General features: G+C 36.8%; 1 protein-coding gene across 1 annotated transcript in view; it reads right to left on the bottom strand.

The window, feature by feature from the left end:
• The window catches only part of ush2a (Usher syndrome 2A (autosomal recessive, mild)), a 220,568-nt gene that overhangs the window by 55,013 nt on the left and 141,757 nt on the right, over positions 1–23,798 (bottom strand). Inside the window, exons 45-53 of the mRNA XM_058749724.1 lie at positions 22,845–23,008; positions 22,493–22,702; positions 18,221–18,423; positions 17,805–17,917; positions 14,657–14,855; positions 12,906–13,074; positions 12,150–12,371; positions 2,777–3,000; positions 1,018–1,270 (exon numbers count right to left, since the gene is read on the bottom strand). Coding sequence (XP_058605707.1) covers positions 1,018–1,270; positions 2,777–3,000; positions 12,150–12,371; positions 12,906–13,074; positions 14,657–14,855; positions 17,805–17,917; positions 18,221–18,423; positions 22,493–22,702; positions 22,845–23,008 — 1,757 coding nt within the window. The remainder of the gene's footprint in view (positions 1–1,017; positions 1,271–2,776; positions 3,001–12,149; positions 12,372–12,905; positions 13,075–14,656; positions 14,856–17,804; positions 17,918–18,220; positions 18,424–22,492; positions 22,703–22,844; positions 23,009–23,798) is intronic.

A 23,798-nucleotide genomic window follows, 5' to 3' on the forward strand; every position in this document is an offset into this window, starting at 1 on the left:
CTGACAAGCTTTTTGGAGATGCTGATTAACTTTCCAGCAGGACTTTAGCACCTGCCCACAGTGCCAAAACCACTTCCAAGTGGTTTGCTGACCATGATATTACTGTGCTTGATTAGCCAGCCAACATGTCTGACCTAAACCCCATATGGAATTCAAGAGAAAGTTGAGAAACAGTCAATCCAACAATACAGACAAGCTGAAGTCTCAATAATGCCTCAGCAGTGCCACAGGCTGATCGCTTCCATGCCACACCTCACTGATGCTGGAGTTTGTGCTAAAGGAGCCCCGACCAAGTATTGAGTGCATAAATGAACATACTTTAAAGAACTTGAACTTTTCTGTTTTGCATATGAACATACTTTAAAGAACTTGAACTTTTCTGTTTTGCAAATCCTTTTTTTGATTGATCTTAGGAAATATTCTAATATTTTGAGATACTGGATTTTTGACTTTCATGACTCTAATCATCAAAATTTAAAATTTTTTTTTTTTATTATTTTTAAAAGGTTTTTTAACAGGTTTATTTTCGTTTAACGTGTTTTAGTAATGTTGTTTTTCTGTCATTTTTATTCGTTTTTTAAAAAATATATCTATCTATTTAGCTTTATTTTATTTTAGCTGTGGTTTTTCATGTAATATATAAATATTTCATTTCAATAACAACTTTTAAAAATGTGTTTTAATAGTTTTAGTTTACTTTTTGTTAATAATAAAAACAATGGTCCAATTAATTAAATTTTTTTTTGAAAATGAAAATAGTGGGAAAAAAGGTAAAATATAGTAAAAATTAAAGTATATATATATTAAGAGTTTATTTGCAAAAACAGATAACTAATCAAAATCACCCAACTGCAGTTTGATTGAGATTAATTGGAATGCACAATGAAAAAATTTTTTTTTTGAAAATTGTTAAAAACTGAGTTATCTGTATTTGCAAATGAACTCTTCATATATATATATATATATATATATATATATATATATATAAACAAAAACTCCCATGTGTAGACTGTTTACCTGTGAAATTGTATCGGTTTGCCACTCCACTGTATATCAGCTCCTCTGAGGATGGGCAGAACTGGCTGTGGGCGGCAGCAGAAGGAGCTTCTGTTTGGGTGGTGGCAGTAGCAGAGGAAGATGGAACGTGCGCAGGGACCGGCACGCCTGGTACCCATGTACAGATGGACTGTGCCGGGCTAAAATCACACAAGCCGCAGTAAGCTCCTGTGGCCGCCGACACAGGACACACCGTACTGGGGCGGCATTTCTCCTAAAGGACACATGCGCACACACACTCTCATTAGTGACAACAGTCATCAGACAACTGTTGTGTGTCAAAGTACCCCTGCCAGCGGGTGTGTATGGAGTCCTCTGTCTCAATAAATAGCACGGATGCCCCTTAATGACATAATTACAAGTTAATGACCGCCATCCCAGTTTTCTTTTCTTGGTCTCTTTCTTTTCCTCGTGAGCTCAAGCTGGGTGCGCGATGAGCTTGTGTTACAGCGAGCAAATCTGATTAATGAAGTGTGACTGTGAGTGCCTACTTCCTGAGGAGAGGAGCAGATACATCACTGCTCTGTGCCTCATATTTCCAACCTCCACTTTAAATCATGGCAGCTTGAGTTTAAAACTCAACTATTTTACTAAAACACCTATCCAGTAACGGTCTTTAACAATGATAATTTATCAGCGCTAAATTTAACAGCTAATTACAGTCTCTTTGCTGATTGTGTGAAGCACACTGAATATAAAAGTCTGGATCAGGCAGCTCTAATCTGGGGTGCATTTCCCAAAATGTCATTACCAATAGAGTTCAATGGAATTAACGACCATTGTTAGCAAACGATGGTTTTGGGAAATGCACCCCTGATGGCAGGCTTCACGCAATTTGCAGGAATGAGGCCAAAAAAAATTATATATATATATATATATATATACACATGGTCACTGATTTTGTCATCAGAGTTTGGTTTGACACGTTTTTTAGTAACTTAACTTAGACATCCATGACCAGAACTGCTTTCTGGTAAATTTTAAGTACTTACTGTTTTCTGTTTATGGAAAATGAGGTATTTTAAATGTATTAAATTGCAACAAATGTGTAATTACAAATATATTTAAATACATGTCATACCTGTACATATTTCAATATAAATGATATTAAAGTATATTTTAGTTTACCATAAATGCTTGTGAGTACACTTTAGCCATATTTCAAAGACAATAGAAGTAATTATTAAATGACATATAAGGATGTACTTAAGGCCTACTAATCTTAAGTAACTAAATGTCATATAAATTTAAACTAGAATTATTTTTCATTTAACTGGACGTAACATGCAATTCCACATAGTTCACACTTAAATATATTTCCATAGTAAGTACTCTTTTTAAAAGATAAAAAAAGAGCACTTGTTTTTCACACAGAGCTGATTAGAACACATTTTAAACTTCCCTCTACTATAGTGGGATCGATGATTTCTGATAAACCCGTATATAAACATCACAAAAAAGCAGTTTTTACCTATCAGTGGCAGTTCTTATCTGAAGTGTGGACCAGACATTTAGTCAAAACTCTAGCTACACAGTACTAGTCACTCCATAATCTGTTTTGGCAAATTTTGGCAAAGCACCGCCTTAATCTGAGTTTGAAAAACTGGCGTGACACTACAGAACAGCTTGAGGGCAAAGTCTTCACTAAGTCTTCATCTGAAGAAGTATTGCTGAACGAGCATACAGTGAATATGTCACTCTGAGTGAAAGTGTTAATTACCGGGATGAGGATGCTGGCCGGGGCTCTGTCAGCACACACAGATGTGAACGGATTGAAGCCCACTCCATTACAACACTCTTCGTCCTGATCAATCACCTCCGACCAGCAGCACTTCAGCGACACCGTCCTGTTCTCCAGCACGTGGACTTTAGACTCTCCGCCGGGACCCACGCAGCACCAGGAAGTGGATGTGTTAATGTAATGCTCTCCACAGCAGATGAATCCTATGTAAAACAAAATATACGTGGAAGATGTTGATGCTTTAATGGTTAATAGGCAAGAGAGCCTTAATCATGCAGGAAATAAGTGCAGGAAAGGCTGTTTAGAGTTAAAAAACTTTGTTTGAATGGCACATGGAGTTTATTCAGACAACATCCTGGTACTTCACTAATCCAAAAGACAACTAATAATGCATGTGAAAACATCTTTGACATATAAACATGAGTGTAGTCAGCACATTTCTAAAATCAAGAATAAGGCCATTACAGCTCATGGGATGTTTCCAGTGGATGTCGGAGAGCAGCATGCGCAGCTGACATGTAAAAGATGCAGACGGCTGTGCTGCATGAGGAATCAGCTTCACCTGGCGATATGGCCACTGTCTCCTCCCATCAGCCATCAGCGCTCAGCACCCACATCTGCATCCTCTCCTATTACCTCTAAAAGCATCACCGCGTTCTCAGAGACCTGACTCAACATACACGCACCAGCCCTGCAAACACAGCTATGTTTGCCTTTACACTACCATTCAAAAATTGGGGTCAGTAAGACTTTTTTTTTTTTAAATAATACTTTTATTCAGCAAGGATGCATTAAATTGATCAAAAGTGGCAGTGAAAACATTCAGAATATTACAAACGATTTCTATTTCAAATAAATGCTGTTTCTTTGAACTTTATGTTTCATAAAGGATCCAGAAAAAAGGTTTCCTCAAAAATATTAAGCAGCACAACTGTTTTTAACATTGCTAAAAATAAGAAATGTTTCCATTTTTTTCCACTTTGCCACCATAGGATAATAATAAATTACATTTTAAATATATATTAAATTACAAAACATCTATTAAATTGTGATAATTTTTTACAATATTACTGTATTTTTGAAAAAATAATGCAGCCTTTGTGAGCAAGAGAGACTTACTGACCCTATACTTTCAAACGCTAGAGAATATATTACATATTACATTTTGAGAAAAGGTTGCATTAGTATGTAAACTATAAAATTGTATTTTCAGACATATACCATCAACTGGATTAAGGACCAAGAAGGTGAAACTCTTCAAACATACATACTTTTTTTTTTTCTTTTGTCATACTGTATTTGAATTATGACTCATTAGCATTAAGATCATGGCGGAGGGAAGAAAGAATAGAATTTTCTGAAATGCAGTTTAATATTCTTCTAACAGGAAGTGACTCCTGGTTTATTTCCTTGGGTAAACCATCACTACTATAATTACCATCAACCCCCAGTATGATAAATTGCTAATTGTTTAATACCCTAATCAGCGTTCATTCTTTGCACAGATAAACTGTGACAGCGCCATTAATTTAAATAGTAATTTCACTTAACGGCCAAAACGGCGCAGCAGATTTTTATGCAACGTTTTCTAGGGGCCGCATCCATCACGGCTCTGCAGTGACATAAAGATGTCTGACGTGCTCTAACTCACTTAGGGACAGCAGATGTTGCAGCGCTGCGTTTGGTGGCAATTCCCAGGGTGCATTACTTCAGCTCCAATGACTTGCAAATAAACAGCTCAACAATTTTTCCAAAATAGCTCGTCCCTTCACTGCCCCGCTGCATTTTTCATGATATTTCATTTAAAGACCAGTGAACTTTGACACCCTGACCTCTTGGCTGGGGATGTCCCTTTATTTTGTTTTCCGCACTTGACCTTGGCCTGTCAGCTAAACCAATTCATTTTCCTTCATCTCCACCTTTGTCGCGCTATGAATAGGAACAGGAGGGAAAGCCACTAGCCCTTCTAAATCTGGTGTAGGCGCAGCGCAAAAACACGAGCACCCTTTTAGCTCATGCTTTGTTTTTTCAAGCACTGCAAAATGATTTAGCTAATCTTCAGATTTATGATGGATTTGCATACATTCATTAGAGTGCGAGTGAACGCAGGCGAGCATAAGGTGCTTAGGCTGTGTGAATTAAGGTTCATTCACTTAATGATAAGTAAATATTTAGCATGCAATGAGCAACTGATAAAAATGTGTGCTGTGGCTTACACAAGCCTTTGGATAGTAAAACTAAAACTTCGAACAAACAAAAGCACTTTTAAAAAAAATAATGGCTGAGCACATTCAAAGTCATGCTCATGGAGCAAAAGAACTTCATAGTGCTCTATCTTTACATAGTGGACATCACAATCTTTGAAAGAAAAGGTGCTTGTTTTGTTTTATTAATGCTTTTTTTCTTTCAAATTATTATTTGCAAGCATCTTTAACTCATTTGTCAGTTAAATGTGAATTATCCTGGTATAAGTGTATAAAATACACTTTAGCTACTGGAGGAACAGAAAAAAGTAATGTTTCAAAGCTATCAAACGGTAGGTTTAAAAACATTGTTCCCTGGCTGTTTTATTCATTTATTTATTCCAGGCATTCCTGAGGGAGAGGTGAAAGGACAGCACATTAAACTGACTTTCTTCGTTTCATCCATTGGCCGCGGTTGCATGTGACAGAAAGTGCTTGGGCAGCAGTAATATTTTCACTGCTCTTTGGGGAATCTGAAAGGAGGAACAAAAGGGGGAGATTTAAGTTTGAACATAAAACTTTTAATGCACATGACGGAAACGCAACAAATGGTACTTTTGAATTTCACTGGGTTGCTCGAGGGTTTTTTTTTTCTTTTTCAGGACCTCATCCTGACCCTAATCCAAAACCGAACTTCTACTTTAGGAATAAAAGAAAATTATGAGATTAAACCATAAGGAGCCGTTCACAAAGAACACACATTTGCATTCCACTGCACTGCCTTTCCATTGCTGTTCTATTTAAACATGCACTATACGGACGTGTTTGACCGTACTCGAGTCTTTTTCATAACACAGCGTTCTAAACACTCAGTTTAAAAGTTCAACTTTTAAAAAAACAAATATCTAGACCTTGCGTTTTTCATTCCACTGCCCTGCGTCTTGAGGGTTTTTTTTGTGCGTGGTGATGTTCTGAAATGCAAAGTCCTCAAAAGTTTTTTTTTTTTTTAATTCAAAGGTAAATTATTGTCCCAGTCACATTTTCATGTTTAAATAAACATTAGTTACAATATCAGAAAAAAAAAATATATATTTTTCAAAAATATTTTATATTTTTACATTAACTATGTAATAAATATTCTATTTATTAAAGGTGAAATAGAATGCATTGATACAATATTTTATTATCATCTACATAGAAGATATGTGGCTTAGGTAAGGGCAAAAATTCTCCAGAAACGGTTTTACATGTGCATTTACAACCCTAGGATTTCTCCCTTGAATGAAGTGCTCTGTTATTGGCTTATTTGGAAGGGTCATGAATAATAATGTTGAGCTCTGCTCTGATTGGCTGTTTCACAGTGCGGCTCAATGTTGAGCTCTGCTCTGATTGACTGTTTCACAGTGCGGCTCATTTCAGTAGCTCACACAACAGGAAGAAAATACAGGGAGGAAAATATATATTTCAATACTTTCTCTCGCAGTTATATCGTCGGGTAATTATACTGTATATAAAATGCGGGCATCAGGGAGCCGCTATTAATATGCTGGGCACTGAAACTGCTTTCAAATGCACGATCGGTTTTTACTTTCACTTTCGCTTTCGAGATTCGTGATCGCACATACTCTTTTTATACTTTGGAGCGGCAGTACTTACCACACATTTTACATATATGATGCTTGTCAGTGGTGCTCAGGATCTGTAAATCATTCGCCATCATCCTCAGTCATCTCTCCTTACACAATTTATGTGTTAAGTGAAATCTTATGTACTGTAATGTAACAGGCTACCGCTAGCAAGAAGCTAACCATGTCCCTTTAGTGGCTCGCGTTATTTGCTTTCCGTGCCTTTCTGAATACAGACACTAACCCATCCCTGCTCTTCACATCCCCTGCACACCCTGGAACATAACATTCATTTCCATGATCTGCCATTTTCGCTGTTTTCCTCGCTTGTTTCTTCACAATACCTGCAGAATTTCTGATGGTTCGGCTGGTGGCTGGCCTAGAACATGGGTGGGTATATGCAAATGTTGGGGGCGTAACTATTAGTGATCCCGACTGTTACGTCACAGTCGGTGTTTTGTTCTGATTCGCCTATTTTTCAGTGGTCTTTTTTATTCACAAGATTTACATAAGAAGGAGGAAACAATGGTGTTTGAGGCTCACGGTATGTCATTTCCATGTACAGAACTCTATCTATCTATCTATCTTAACATTTGAAAAACATTTAACATTAACAATTAACATCTTTAAAACATAAACTACTATACACAGTCTTGTTATTAAAACAACACTAAAACATCAGAAGCATCACCATCGGTGGTCCGGCACCACTATTCCTAAACCAAACATGTACAAAGCATTAGGAGTCTGTACTTTGTGATTACTAGTTGAGCCATGAAAAATGCTTTAATTGCTCAAGGATATTAACTGAGATTATTAGCAATGATTAAAGTAAGAAAAGCTATCATCATAACTGTGTTGAAAGAAAATGGTCTTAATCTGTATGATCTCCAATCCGTCTCAGCAAAAAAGATCCAGACGTGTGTGTTCAGAATGATTCCCTCTCTGGCATTCATGTCTTGTCATTTGCAAGACCATTTTGGCAGAACAATATGAGGACATATGAGCCATGATGAAGCGCTCGTGCAGTAACAAATACAATGCAGACACTGACGCATTCAGCCACCGGGATCATTTCCACTCGCAAATGGTCATTGTGTCCTTGAGAACATATTTAATTATTGCACTTTTTTGACATCGTCACAGCCATTTCCACACCCACTCTTATGATCCTTCTCTCTCTCACTCACACATACACAGCTCTAAAGCTTTTAACACTTAAATGGTGTAAAATATTCAGATTTAACCTTGACTGTGATACAGGCACTGTGCTTTTAAGCAAAGCTCTGTACATAAGCAGATATTAAAAGAGCTCTCCGTATGACACCAGCCTCCAGATGCAGAAAACCCTGTAATCCAAATCTAAACTTTAAACAGGACAGCGGGACATTCACAGTAATACCCTGTATTACTCAAGGCTATTGTCTAAACTGTTTCTCATGTCTCAAATGGAAAATTCAGAAGACTGGATTGGATTTCGACAGTTTATAGGCTTTCGTAACTTGTCATGGAGGATGATAAAATGTTTCATAGTTCACCTTCAAACAGATGTCTTTGTTTCTGTAACTGGTGTTCTGTAACTAGGATATAATTTGGGTTATAATTAAGCAACATTTTTAATATTGCATTGATTGTTATGTGTTTTATAATTGATTATGATGTTTACTAAGCCTGTGTCTTAGAGTCGTAAAACTGTGTTAGAGTTGGAAAGTCTGATTCAATTTTGTTGGTTGACTCAAAAAATATTTTAGTTTTCATATACTGAAAGGTTTTAAAATAAATATAAATGAATACTGTTATTTTTAGTGCAAAATAGAATGGAAAACAGAGATTCTTTTATTAAATATACAAAATCTAAATAAACAGAAAAATATTTAATAATTAAAAAAAATAAAAATAACATGTAATATACCAATAACAAATAATATTTATAATATCTAATATTTTATTTATCATAATATAATAATTTTTTAACATAAAACATGGCAATGATGCTATAAAATTTGGTTTAAAAAAAAGTGTTTATTGTCAAACAAAACCCTGTAATCATCCATCAAAAAGCAAAATGCTAGAGACTTCATTTGGCACATAATGTTGTTCTAATTGATTTATTATCTGGCTTATTGATCGATCGATTGTTTCTTTAGTGATTTATACACCGTGCCCAAAAGGTGACACTGTTAATTTTCTTTTTGTAATTTGACTAATAGCAGTTCTTTTGAGACTGGTTAAGGGATTGGTTCACAGGCAGCTTTTCAAACAGCTGATGGCTGTCTCTAACAATTCCATCTCCGCTGCGCCGGAGCGCTGCGAGTCCTGACAGGCTAGAGTGTAATGTGTGACAGATCGCACTTTGGGGACCCGGTAATCACATTTCCATCGGCCATCAGCTGGATCTCAGTGGGACATCCTCAGAAAACCGCCTGTGATTCTATTTCCACAATCTGGAGGAGCACGTGCAGCTTAAACACAATGTCACGGCATTTCTGAACAACAGAGTTCAGAAATACAAATAGAAAAACAGACACATTTCTCTCTGACAGCCCACTCTTGAAGACGGGCCTGAATATATATTGCATCCATGGATCCATTTAAAATATACTAAATGCACTAAAATTTGATTTGTTGAGTCACATTTGAAGGCATTAAGTGTATTAATCAATGCAACTGTGAATAGACTTCAAATGAAAATTATACGCTAATGAGCTAAAATGAAATGAAAGCAGTTGGTAACATTTTTACATGTTTTTGTCTCTTAAGCTCACCAAGGTTGCATTTATTTGATCAAAAATTTTCTATTTTAATATATTTTAAAATGTAATTTATTCCTGTGATGGCAAAGCTGAATTTTCAGCATCATTACTCCAGTTTTCAGTATCATGATCCTTCAGAAATCATTTTGATATGCTGATTTTAGAAACATTTCTCATTATAACCAATGTTGAAAAATAAATAAATAGCATAAGATTTTTGTACAAAAAAAAAAAAAAAAAAATGTAGCATTCTTTAATTAATTGAAAGTTCATAAGAATAGCATTTATTTTAAATTGAAATGTTTTGTAATATGTGACCCTAGACCACAATCCAGTCAATTTTTTGAAATTGAAATGTATACATAATCTGAAATCTGAATAAATAAGTTTGTTATGATAGGACAATATTTGGCCGAGATACAGCTATTTGAAAATCTGGAATCTAAGGGTGCAAAAAAATTTACTTAAACTAATCAAAAATTATGTTACTTATGACTGGTTTTATGGTCCAGGGTCACATATATTGTTTTTGTAATATTATCAGATACATAATATGGCTTTGCCTGTACTTTTAATTGATTTAATGTATCCTTGCTGAATAAAAGTATTAATTTCTCTCAGAAAACACAAATCTTTCTGACGTCAAACAGAACATCAGTGTTTGCAGTTGTTGGCATTTTATACAAACAACTAGACATGTGAGGTCATGGGTTACAGTGATTTTACCATAGTTAAGGGGAGTTACACTCCACTTCATGGTAAACAATGCTAACATAGCTTAACTATGGTAAAATTCCTATAACACTTGGCCTCACATATAATATATCATCATCATCATCATCAAAAATGAAAGAAATATGCAGCCATATGCCTAATAAATATAATTAAGCACCCATTAGACTTTTGCCAAATACTGTTTTTCCACAGTCTGCAGCACATTTCAGCTCCGTCTCATATTACACCCTCCTCAGCCAATAGAAGAGGATATCAGCTCATGACATATGCGGCGTTATCTGTCCATTAGCTTATATTTGCAGAGACACTCACCGCCGCTAAAGGAGACGGAACCTTGAGGGAGTTGGGGTGTCTTTATCAAGGTTAAGTAGCTCATTCAATAATAGAGCAGGCTGACAGAGTCAGGAGCCAGCGTGGAGCTCGCGGCGTGAGCCCCCAGCACCGCACACCAGCGGTGTGGCTACCAGGCAAATGGCCTTTAGTTATCCTAACGGTACTATCCATCATAACATATGCTCTCCCCAGGATGCTCTCTTTAATGAGCGATGACTTCTTCATCTGCCTTATTTCAGTAAGATGAACTAAAGGAAGAGAAAATCAAGCGAGGTAATGTGAGCGAGCGCTGTGGCGTGGCGTCTTTTAATCTAGAGGAAAATGTTTCTGCTAGCTTCTGAAATAACTCCAGGTAGGTAGTGAAACGAATGAAGTGATTAAGTTGCCTAAAAAAGGGGGACAGCTTTGAAAAACTGTATATCAAGGGCAGGGTGATTAACCAAAGCTTGAAAATGATTACTGGACCCAATCCCAGGATGCTACCGAAGCCACCGAACGACTTAGAGAGTGTGTTTGTATGATAAATACACTGGTGCCACTGACCTCATGGTGGCCATTAGTTCTGTTGCATCCTGGGAGCCTGCTGTGAGCTTGGCACAGCTCTGGTTGGTGCTCAGATAGACTCAGCTCCATCATCCAGCCTGACAAAGATGGCTGACACTAGGGCCAGTGCCCATCCAGCCCATCTGTGCCCAGGTGCCCACTTTAGCGGGGCGCTGCGGGGGAGCCTGGGTGACCCCAAGAGGGTTCAGCTCCTCTGACACTCCACCACAGTGTCATTAGAAAGTCACTAAGGAGTGAGGGCTAAACTTAGCCACAATGAAGTGGCCATACGTGCTTTGGCCCATTTAAAGTTTACTAGTGCCACATTTTCTGTTTTGCAGGAGGAGAGGATTTTAAGGCGGTCCTAACAGTACAATTCTGATCCCTGACAAGGGGCTGTGATAAATGGATTGTAATATGATAAGTGTGATGTGGGAAAGGCAAATTATTCTTTGTGTCATCAATAGCGGTTCACTTCCGAAGGTTATTATGGACTGCAACTGCAAATCAGATAAGTCTGATTGCTCTTGAAATATAAGCAAACCACTGATAACCAATCAAATACTGTATGAGAACCGGAACAAACATTTCTCTAAAATACACTACAGTTCAAAGGTTTGGGATCAGTAAGATTTTTTTTTTTTGAAAGAGAGAAAGAAAGAAACAAACACTATTATTCAGCAGGGATGCATTAAAATGATCAAAAGTGACAGTAAAGGTATTTATAACATACATTACAAAAGATTTCTTTTTCAAATAAATGTTGTTCTTTTGAACTTTATATTAATCAATGAACTCTGAAAAATACATTTATCATAGGTTTTGCAAAAAATATTACATAGCCCACCTGTTTTTAACATTTATAATAGTAAGAATGTTTCTCGAGCAGCAAATGAGCCTACTAGAATGATTTCTGAAGGATCATGTGACACTGAAGACTGGAGTAATGGTTGCTAAAAATTCAGTTTTGCCTCACAGGAATATTTACTGAATATTTGCATTTTAAAATATATTAAAATAGAAAACAGCTGTTTTGAAGTGTAATGATATTTCACAATATTACCGTTTACTGCATTTCTGATTAAATAAATGCAGCCTTGGTGGCCATAAGAAACTTTACTGACCCCAAACTTTTTAATGGTTGTGTACATTGCAGGCATGCATACTTCCCCAAGCTGACCTGATACATGTTTATGAGGCGTCCCTTGGTCAGCATCCCCACAGCACACAGTCTCTCTAGGAACTAGCTGTCTTCCACAGCACTGAGAGCTGAAGCCATCATAAAGACGCCCCCCACAGCAGATCTGCCCGGCTCCAGACATGAAAGGACTCCCACCACAGCATGAGTCCCCTAGACCGACAGATACACGCCGTTCCACAGAGTCCGGACAACAGACCTCTCCTACGAACACATATAGAACAATCAACTGCAGGATGTAATGTAAAACAAAAGAATGTTCAAAAAAAAGGAAGAAACGATTGAGACATATTTTACTTATATATGTGACCCTGGACACCAAAACCAGTCTTAAGTGTCACTTTTTCGAAATTGAGATTTGCTGAATAAATAATCTTTCCATTGATGTATGGTTTGTTAGGATATGACAATATTTGGCCGAGATACAACTATTTGAATATCTGGAATCTGAAGGTGCAAAAAAATCTAAATATTGAGAAAATCGCCTTTAAACTTGTCCAAAGTAATTCTTAGCAATGCATATTACTAACCAAAAACGACGTTTTTATATATTTGCAGTAGGAAATTTACAAAATATCTTCATGGAATATGATCTTTACTTAATATACTAATGATTTTTGGCATAAAAGTAAAATCTATCATTTTGACCCATACAGTGTATTTTTGGCTATTGCTACAAATATACCCCAGTGACTTAAGACTGGTTTTGTGGTCCAGGGTCACATATTATGTACATACCTGGTGGGACTGGTATGTAATATCCTCCACAACACTGGTGTTGAGACAGAGGCTGGACAAATTGACCTCCACAACACACACTCCCAGAATCCTTTAGAGCTAGAACATAATGCTCTTCACAACACTGATGAGAATGATTTAGGCTGTGAACAGTCCCTGCACAGCATACCTGCAACAATAAAACACATAAAAATCTATGCAATTCAAATACATTGTCCATACAAGTTTTGCACTCCTCAAGGCAATTAGGAAGTTAAGAGGTGGCAATGCCTCAGCCCTGAGGGCCCGCAGAGGCACATGTGAGCGCAGGTAGAAATCCAGCCCACCTCTTCGCTCCACAGCGGCGGGCTATATTTAGCCGGACTCCACTGCCTACTTTGGCGAGAAATCAGGGCAGGATAGATTCTCTACAGCCCTGAGATGATACTCTTGTGGCGTCTGAAAAATCTGTATTGCCCTGAGCCACTGACATTGTCCTTACCTTCTGGCCCAGCTTCCAGTAGAAAAATGGCATACAGTAAATACCTCCTCTGCTGTGCCTTTGAGAGAGGGTTGAACTTTTGAACCTACTTGAACCCGGTTTATCAAACTCCTGAGAATTACAACCACTATGTGTGAAAGCAGTACAAAAAGAAAGCTTGTGCATATAGTATATAATTGCCCTCAAAACACAATTTTAGCCAGATTAAAAGTATAAGAGCTATTAAGCGATTAAAACTTCTATGAAACGGAAGGTACATCCAAGTAAAACAGATTATTGAAGAATAAAATGCATCGATTGTTTATTGGATGCAAGCATGCAGTCAACTGTAAGAAAGGGGCAGGGACTAAATGATTGGAAAAGTCTGGAATACATTACCAGAGAAAAATTTTCAGTTCACCAAAATAACAATTTGATTGAAAATTATAAATGAAGTAAAAGCATTGATTAATCTTTCACAGTAAGTCCAATAACATGCATTTAGAACATAGATAGTGTGAATTCCCAATACATGCTGACATTAAACATTTTAATTAAATGAATGACATTATGTTCCTTAACCAATCACATATAGGCCTATTAATATTTGGTGGGGTGGATGGGGGGGTGGGGGGGAGGTGTATATTCGGATATAGTGTTGGACAATTAGTGACCTTCAAGTCAACAAGGTTCAGAACAAGGATCAGAATTCCCTATTATAGAATTTACAGCATGTTTAACTGTGTTTTTCTATTGAGTCTTTTTTATAATTAAAATAACACATTAAATTGACATCCCTAATTATAGCATAGCTGATATTTACTAGTGGTACTCAAAGAATCAAACAAAACTCCTTTCAAAAGGTGTTAAACTATGGATAATGCTGAATTCAAGACGAGCTCCATTAACACATCATCACAATAGTGTGTCATGTTGCCTCTGTGAAATTCATTTTTCTATTATACTGCTTTACAGCTTTGAGAGCTCTTGTCCTTATCTGAGTTGTGTTCTCTTTGTGTGCTTGTCTCTAGTGTATTACTGTCTGATTTAAGCTGGTGGAGACGTATGGCCTGTGTTTGCTTGCCAAGTTGGCTGTATTTCAATAACACCAGGATGGCAGCAATTGCAGAAGACAAGTTAATCTGTTTACTGAAAACAATCACAGGGACTGTACTTCATAGATAAATACCAGCCACTCCAATGGATACATCATTGTTTCTTCATGGAATACTTTACGAGCAAAACTAATGATCTAAGTGTAAGAGTTTAAATGAGGTTTGTGAGTAGTTACCTGCGTCTCAGGCTTATAACAGCTCTTGCCACAGAAGTCTTGTTCTGCAGGGCACTCCAGGTACGAGCAGTGAGCCTGAGGAGCAAACGCCTGCTGGGTCTGCAGCTCCTCGCACCGCTGCAGAGTCCTCCGCCACACGTCATATCCTCCCAGAATGCCATTGGGCTTACCAGGTGACGTCCATTCTAGTTTAACTGATCTAACACGTACAGTATACAGACACAACACAGATATTACACCTTCACAAATACTGCCCGTCACTTGGTTTATATTGTCAGTCTGGTTTTAGTTCATACTTTGTTTTTGTTACGTCACTGTCAAGGAGAAAGAAGCATGTAATGTAATGGAAAAAATGGTTATAATCGCCTTGTTATATAGCGCTTTATACAACTTGATATACTAGAGCCAAATAGATTGTGCTGTGCAGTATGAGTTATGATATGTGTCATCTTTTCTTTTTCCGATGTACTTCTTGTATTGATTTTCCTCTCCACTCATCATGCAGGAGAGCTGGCTTTCCACAGAAAAGAACAATTTTTGTTCACTACTGCTGACTTTTAGATGTTGGATAAAATATTGAGGCATGTATTATGTCATTAAAAATTACACCCACGTTGTATTACAAGAATTATACTGTATCACAGTATAACTTTTTGTAATATTTAGTAGTAATAGCAACATTTATAGAAATGTATTTACTATCACATGTTGTATTTTAAGGTACGTTTGTTTATGAATAACTTTTAAATGGCACACACTGTGAAACCTGCTGTGGCATACTGCATTACAAAAAAACAAAACTTCACATTTGGTGGAGCAGCTTGCTATTTAAAGGAACAGAAAGAGTGGACAGGGAAGAAAACAAGGACAAGACAAAAACCAAAACCAAAACCAAGACCATCAAAACAAAACAAAACAAAAAAACATCACATTTGGTGGAGCAGCTTGCTATCTAAAGGAACAGAAAGAGTGGACAGCGAAGGAAAAAAAGGACAAAACAAAAACCAAACAAAAACAAAACGTCACATTTGGTGGAGCAGCTTGTTATCTAAAGGAACAGAAAGAGTGGGCAGGGAAGAAAAAAGGATAAGACAAAACCAAACCAAACCAAACCAAACAAAACAAAACAAAACAAAACAAAACAAAACAAAACAAAACAAAACAAAACAAAACAAAACAAAATGAAACAAAATGAAACAAAACAAAACATTTGCATCTGGCAGTGCAGTTTGCTGCCTGAAGGAACATTGCAGAGAACAACCAGGAAAGAAAAACAAAAAAGCCATTAAACGAGCCTTATTTCTTTCTTAACTGTAGCCATAACCTTATGGAAATGTGCTTTTGTTTTCATCATCCTTTTCATCTCCTCTCCACACATGATAATATCTATACCGCTCTGTGATTTAGCTTCCTTTGCTTTTTGCCCATCTCTTTTGTGTTGTGCAAATCTCTTGTCACATACGTAAGACGTGGAGAATGACATAATTTCGGTTTGCGTGGGTCTCTCTCCTCTCTTCTGCCCCCTCCCTGATGAGGAAGCTAATTGATAGTGAAGGCATCTGATGACTTAAAGCTGACAGACCTTAGTATCTGATTAGGAATTCATGAAATGCGACAAGGCTTCCTGTTTTAAAGTACAGATAGAGAATCGTTTGGAGATTACTGTGCGCCTTTACAACACAAAATATTATTCATGATTACTTTCCTTCTGGAGGGGTGGGGGATGGGGAAGCAGCTTTGCTATAACAAATGCATTAGTATTATATTACAAAGGGTGTCATTGCTGTCCACCGTTAATCCCTCATGGAGAGAAATAACTGGAATTCATATTGGGCGGCAGCAGCGGGTAAGCCATCGGTTGCAGCACTTGTCATATTTCAATCAAAGCTTAAGCCAGGCGCCGATTCCTGCGCCCAGCCCCCACATAGCACCAGAGACAGAATTAATGAATTAGCTATTGATTAAATTCCACTCGAGCAAATCTAGCGTGGCAAATAAATGAACTGTTTGGGGCATGTGTAGGCCACGGCCAGCCATGTCGGGCCAATCGATCAGTAGTTAGTATTCTATTGGGAGTGAGTACAGCACACTGGTGATATGACATGAGGGTGGGAGACAACACAGCAGGAAATGTGTGAATTATGGCTTATTGTGAAGGTACACAGAGCTCTAGTGCCTTAAAAAAAAACTAATTTTACAGTGCTTACACTGTGTTATACTGTGGCATGTATAAGGTCATCTTATATTGCGTACTGTGTACAGGGTCAATACTGGCTGCAACTGATTGCAAGCTGCTGAAGATGCATGTCATCTCAGAATGTTCACTAACCACCGGTTAGCAAAATTCAATGTAAGACAACAGCAAAACATGTGAAAACTATACATCCTACATTATTTTCCAGTGCAAAACCATAGACATACAGTGAAAATAAAATGGCTAGTAGCTGTGCAGCACATAAAACATTCATTTGGACACTTTGCATGCATTACAAAAAGACTAATTTGGTGAATTATTCTTGTTTTTAAGGTATTTTATAGAGGTCGACCGATTGATCGGTTTTGCAGATTAATTGGCACTGATAGTTGATTGCTGGAACTATCGGCAAAAATCCATGTGACAATAGTTAATAAACTATGAACTTTAATGATCAATATAATAATTAATATTAATATTTTATTCATTTACAGAGTATGGTTCAGTAGTTCAGTATCCATTTTAAAAACTATTGGCTGATTAATTGGTATCGGCCTGTATCCTATCGGTATCGGTAAAATCCACTATCGGTCAACCTCTAGTATTTTATAAAATAATCGGGGGAACAATGTAGATCAGGGGTGCCCAATCCTCTTCCTAGAGAGCTACCTGTAGAGTTCAGTTCCAAACCGGATCAAACACACCTGTATGTTATTATTAAGTGCTCCTGAAGATCTTAATGGGCTGGCTGAGTTGTGTTTGATGAGAGTTGGAGCTGAACTTTGAAGGAAGGTAGATCTCCAGGAACAGGACTGGGCATCTCTGATGTAGATAGATGGATTGCTTGGGCTCACAATGTCAGCCTTTGAAGGGATGATGAATATCTTTAACCAATAGATTATCCATAACACACGCACATTCACACCACTGTCTGGGTCTGCTTGACTGACTCACCTAGAGCTAAGCACCTGCATCTGAGGTTTGGCGATTTCAGTCGGTGTGTCCTCTACCGTGGTCACCTGAGTGCTGTTACTCTTCACACATGCATACACAGTACACACCTCCACCTAAACACAGACAACAGCCGACCCACAGCGCAGGTTAAATCCAAAACAAAGTGACGATCAAAATCTGAGACAACTAGAGAAATGTAACACATTTTCTCACCAAAAATTAAGTCAAATGATTAGTGCATTATAGCAGAAACATAATTATTAGTTTAGTATTTAAAATCCTTTTATTTATTTATTTACTTACCCATTTAAAAATCCTAAAACCTTTAGATACTAGATTTTTAATGTAGTCTCAAGACTTTTTGAATATATGCTAAATAAAACAATGAATTTGTGTGTTTAGATAGAAGGCCAGACCTGAATACTGTGTACAGTGAATGGCAAGAGTCCTCCCACTTCCAGTGATCCAGTTCCATTGCTAGCAGACTCATAGAGACGGCCATCAAGATAGACGGAGTAATGTGTGACTGCACCATTTGGAACAAGAGGAGCTGTCCAGAGCACTCTCACTGCTGTGCTATTTAGGACCACCACCTCTGGAGGAAAGACCCCTTCGGGTTCTACAACACAGAGAGAAAGCCACACTAAATCACCCAGAAGAGTTCAGCGGACTGAAGCCCTCATGAAAACATACAGTCATATTGACATAACCCCAGCGCTTTTGAAGACCTCAATCCTAAAGATTTGTCTCTTTAACCTCTGCCCAAGACGAGGCTCAGGGAAGGCTTGAGGTCCTCAAGTCTGCAGTAGTTTCTACAAAGAGTAATACAATGACCAACAACATCTACAGAAAAAAGACCTGGAGGAAAAGCAGTTTTTCATTCTTTTCTTTTTTCCCCCAGACCAAGATCATGCCAGCGCTAGCATAAACACACAGCATATTCTACCCTTAATAGTCTCTGAAAAGGCTTTGGGCAGCACTTTTGTTTCTGCCTTAGAAAAATAGCATGAAAAAGAGAGAGAGAGAGAGAGAAAGGGATAAACAAACCAACAACAACAACAACAAAAAAAAAGACTGAGGCATTTTCTTAAAGCTGATCTGTGTAATTTTTTTGATGTTAAAATACTTTCTCCTATCCTAGCTTTTAGTGTTGAGAACTACAGTATAAGGAAACCATCCATAGAAACCATCTAGAACTCATCTCATCAATCAAATATAACATATAAATAATTAATAATATAAATTTATATAATTATAAGTAATATAAAAAAAAAATTGGTTGGTACAATTTTTTATTTTTTTTTACATTTTGGTAATTTATATATTTGTCCCTCAGTTGTTAGTTCCAACAATAACAAATAATAAAGTAGCAGCAGTACACGTGTGTCCATTTGATGTGTGCTCCTGAGTGCACTCATGTGTATAAATAATGTAATTTTATATGTACATCAGGGACTGCTGACAGCAATACATCAGGGAGGACTGGCAGAATGAGAAAAAGCTGACTGTGACTCTTTCACTTTCCCTTTTGCTTTTGGGGGTTCCCGCAGATGGTTTGTGGGCAAATTGAATCAGTCCTGGAGAAGTGCACAGGGACTGGAGTGCTGCACCGGGGGCAGAGGGGGTTAACTGGGCAAGTCTGGGGGATTCTTTCTACAGCTTGCACCATTTTTGCCTTATTTTCCTTTTTTCCCTCTCTGTTTTTTTTTTTTTTTTTTTTTGCAAGCTCTTCCTTTCCCATGACAAATCACACTGACTTACAAAAGAAGACCAGAGAGCCTATTTTTCAGCTTGATGTGACTCTAGTAAACAGCTATTGTGACAACTTTGTAAGGCTCTTCTGAAAGAATGTAAAAAGGGAATGATTGATAAAGCTTTTTTTCTGAGGCGAGTGAAGTTAGTTTGTGAAAGAGAACTGAAAGACATGAGTGTAGTGCTAATGACAGCTGAGAGATCAAATATCTCAGCAGCGGCTTTGAACAAGCCATTGGCTGACATGACGGGCTGGGGAATGAATTCGATACAGAGCAGGGGTCCTGACACTTACACTCTCTCTAAAGAATATAACTGCTGTTCTTCCAGCTCAAAGCCTCAAAAAGTCTATCTTCAGGAGATATCCTGCTAACACAAAGGTCAACAAGTGAAGAGACCCTATCTGAGATATCTTCTAGTAAAGTTGAAGCTTTTGTACCTTTACTGCAGATCTTACTGAAGGTTTGAGAGACAGATAAATGTTTTGGCAACAACTACCAGCCACCTAAACACCTTTGGTCATGCATAAATATGTGGTATGTCCCTCAAAAGGATGGTCAAATAAGTGTTCACACAGGCTAGATTTTTGTGTATAAAAATGCGAGACACAGGGAGGTGGAATGAAATAAAAGCAGAACTTGAAAAAGTTTTAAATAAATGTAAAATAAAATAAAATAAATAAATTTAAAATAAAATTAAATGAAATAAAATAAAATAAAAAAGGGTTCTGTGTGAACGGACCATAACATTGTTCTTACTTTGTTCTTAAAATTACTCATTTTCATTATTACAAAGCAAGGATTATTATAATTAATCACTATAAAAGAAGTGTTGGAGAACTCGTTTTAAACTCTCAAGGTACAAGTTACTCATATTTGAAAAAGTCAAATAACAAACAAAATATTACTTTTAAAAGTAGGTGCACTTACTACCTCGAAGCTCCTGAAATATATCAAATGATCTCTTAAAATATGATTTTTTAAAGAGCAGAGCAGTAATTATCTACCACTAAAAATACCTTAATAAAAGAGATAAAGTTTGAACAGATAAATTTACACTAAATTACATCAAATAAAACTAAAAGCACCCTAATATATAGTAGATAAAACAATCAAAAATAGTGCAATGAACACCACTATTAAGTATTAAATATTTCTTAAAAAGAACAAAAACAGTAAAATCAAGTGCAGGGATTCAAATGAATCAGTGAATCAGTGAATTGTTTGTCAAATGGGTTCATTTTCAGGAACTTCCCAATGTGGTAAATGAGACAGAAGACACATAGGAGAGCTGAGAGCACATTTGATTATTGACTTGATTATTAAGCAGCTACATAGAAAAAGTAGCTTACTACTTGAAAAGGCTGTTTAGAATGTAGCCAAACTACTCAAGACATTAAAAAATGCTTAGTAACAACTCCCCATCACTGACCAAAAGAGCAATGAGACATACTTGGATGTGACCGATATCAGTGCTCTACTGAAGCATCTCTTTCCATATAATTTCTGCTGCTGTATTATTAATGCAAGACTTCGCATGGACAATCTTGTCTCCATTCCAGTTTTTAATTAGCAGGTTCTTAACACATACACTATCATGCAGCACAGAATGATCTTTAAGTTCAACTGCTTTTAATAAGCTGCCCTTTAGGCTGTAAAATAATGAAGCTACCACTACTAGCTCTTTGGTAAATGACCTGTAACCTTTATTTAGGAGCAAATGATATTCTAATGTTTTTAATTATACTGATAGTTGGGAGCGAGAGAAGTTGAGGCATGTTATGAAAAGCCAGTTGTTTAGTTTTTAGTGTGTAAGGCACAATTTAACTCAGCCCGCAGTGTGTGTGTGCGTATATAAGAGGTTTGCTGAGCTTTCATCTGTTTCCTGTGCTATCAGTGCATCAGTACATTAACTGTGTGAGAGGACAGCTTAATGACTATTGATCATAGCACAGAGGTCAAGATATCAGAATTTTGGTAAAGGCAAATTTTTTCCGCAGCTTGTGAGGTTTGCCTTTAGAGTACAGAGGGAAAATATTCAATCAATCAGTTCTTCTTCTCATCCGTTTTTTATCTCTGTGAGCAGGGGCTGCTGGGATGATATGAGAGAGGAAGGCTGACAGAAATCACAGGAATATTTGAAGTGTTGACAGGAAAACCATAATTAGCCAATATCCCCAATCCAAATTTCATCCAGCTAAACATACAGAGATGGTTGTGGTCTAGAAAACTCCATATTTCAGCTGAAACCACTTGGATTTTAAATATCATCCAAGACACTTTGCAAACTTTTATATTACTTGCGTTGTTGCAGAAAACAAGATCCTAAAAGAAAGACAACACCTGGTCTTTTTATTCTTAGAATGTGGCAAATACAGTAGTTATTTAAATTAGTGAGCTGAAATACATTAATGAAACGTACACTATACTATTCAAAAGTTTAGTAATTTTTTTTTAAAGAAATTAATGATTTTATTCAGCAAGGTTACATTAAATTGATTAAAAGTGACAGTAAAGACAATTTTAATGTTAAATACTGTTAATATTTTAAAATAGAAATCAATTACTTTAAACTGCAATAATATTTCATAATATTATAATTTTAAATAAATGTAGCCATGGTGAGTATAAGAGACTTAATTAAAAATATATTAAAACGGTTTTGGAGATTTCGACTCCATTCACATAACAGGAAGTGTACTTTTCAACTGAATCACTCCAATAGAGACTTTGAATGCCTACTCATACTTAAGGGACAAACAAGAACATTATAAACGGTACAACCGGTTCATGCACTTACATACATTTAATGCTTTGAGTTATGATTATGATTTAATCAAAACAGGAGGGTTTAACAATATACAACAAATTTGGGGCCCTGTGGCTTGGCAATCAATTTAGATGTGTGTATCACACGTCTATGTGGCATATACTCACCTCCATCTGTAGTAGTGCAGCTGACCTCAGGACTGGTAATGTTGTGAGCGCCGTTGGATACAGTCAAGGAGAGCTTGTACTCGGTGCTGGGCTGCAGGTCAGAGATGACCACAGAGGTCACAGTGGGGTCAAGTGTAAGAGTCTGCCTGTGCTGGGTGGACAGAACTGTAAGGATGTAGTCCTCCACACTTCCCTGCAAATTTTGCAGAGCTGGGAACGTAAAATATAGAGAGAGACAGGACACAGTAAAGGTCAATCTCAAAAACGAATTCTCTAAACACAGATTCTTTCCTGAAATGTGTTTTCGGTCAAGGGCCAGGAAAAGTTTAATATAGAGAGTCTAGACTCTTACCTGGGGTGGACCAGCTGACCAGGATCGCTGTATGATTGAGAACTTGGATGGATATGTTGGTGTGGGTGAGGGGTTGCCCAGCCAGTGTGACCCCTGTGGCAACCTCCGCTGAAGCATAGCCAACATCATTGTGAACCAGAAGTTTGTATTCGTACCATGTGTACCTGTGACACATTTAAAAACATTATGCACATGGACATTTTCTGAAGCCACAATCACAGAATCTTTTCTTTATAATACATCAAATATATAATATAATTATTTATATCATTACATGTACATATTAAATAATTTATATGCATAGAAAAAATATTGGTCACACTTTATTTTAAGGTCCAATTCTAAAATTATTATTAAAAAACCATTAACTATGACTTTTGCCTGAAGAAACTCCTACTTTGCTGCTTATTAATAGTGTAGATGTAGAATATGGTCATACAGAATATGTGCTTTATATGTACTAATAAACAGCCAGTATGTTATTTATAAGCATGCTAATAAGCAACTACTTAATAGTGAGAACTGGTCCCTATACTTAAGTGTTACTGAAACATATTTAGTTTTTAAAATACTGTTAATTTATTCACATACATTTAAAAAATCAAAATATATAATCAAAAAAATATACTGTATATATATTGTATTTTTCCAATTTTTTTGATTAGGTCAGTATGATTTTTTACAATCTATCAGCCTATCAATTTATCTGTCTATCTATCTATATTATCAATATTAACTTGTGTGTTTATAAGAATGAGGCTGTATAATATTTATAAAAGTTGCGATATTGCTGCATTAAAAGCCGAGTGTTTAAACATGCTGCATAAAGTCAAGCTCAAAGTTAATCTTTTACAAGGACTGAAAACATTTAAATGAAGTCAGACACGAATCTAAATGACAGAACCTGTGATACACAGGAAACATTTGGGGGTTTTATGTTGGAGTCTTTCAGCA

The sequence above is a fragment of the Onychostoma macrolepis genome, chromosome 17 (assembly GCF_012432095.1).
Source record: "Onychostoma macrolepis isolate SWU-2019 chromosome 17, ASM1243209v1, whole genome shotgun sequence".
NCBI lineage: Eukaryota > Metazoa > Chordata > Actinopteri > Cypriniformes > Cyprinidae > Onychostoma > Onychostoma macrolepis.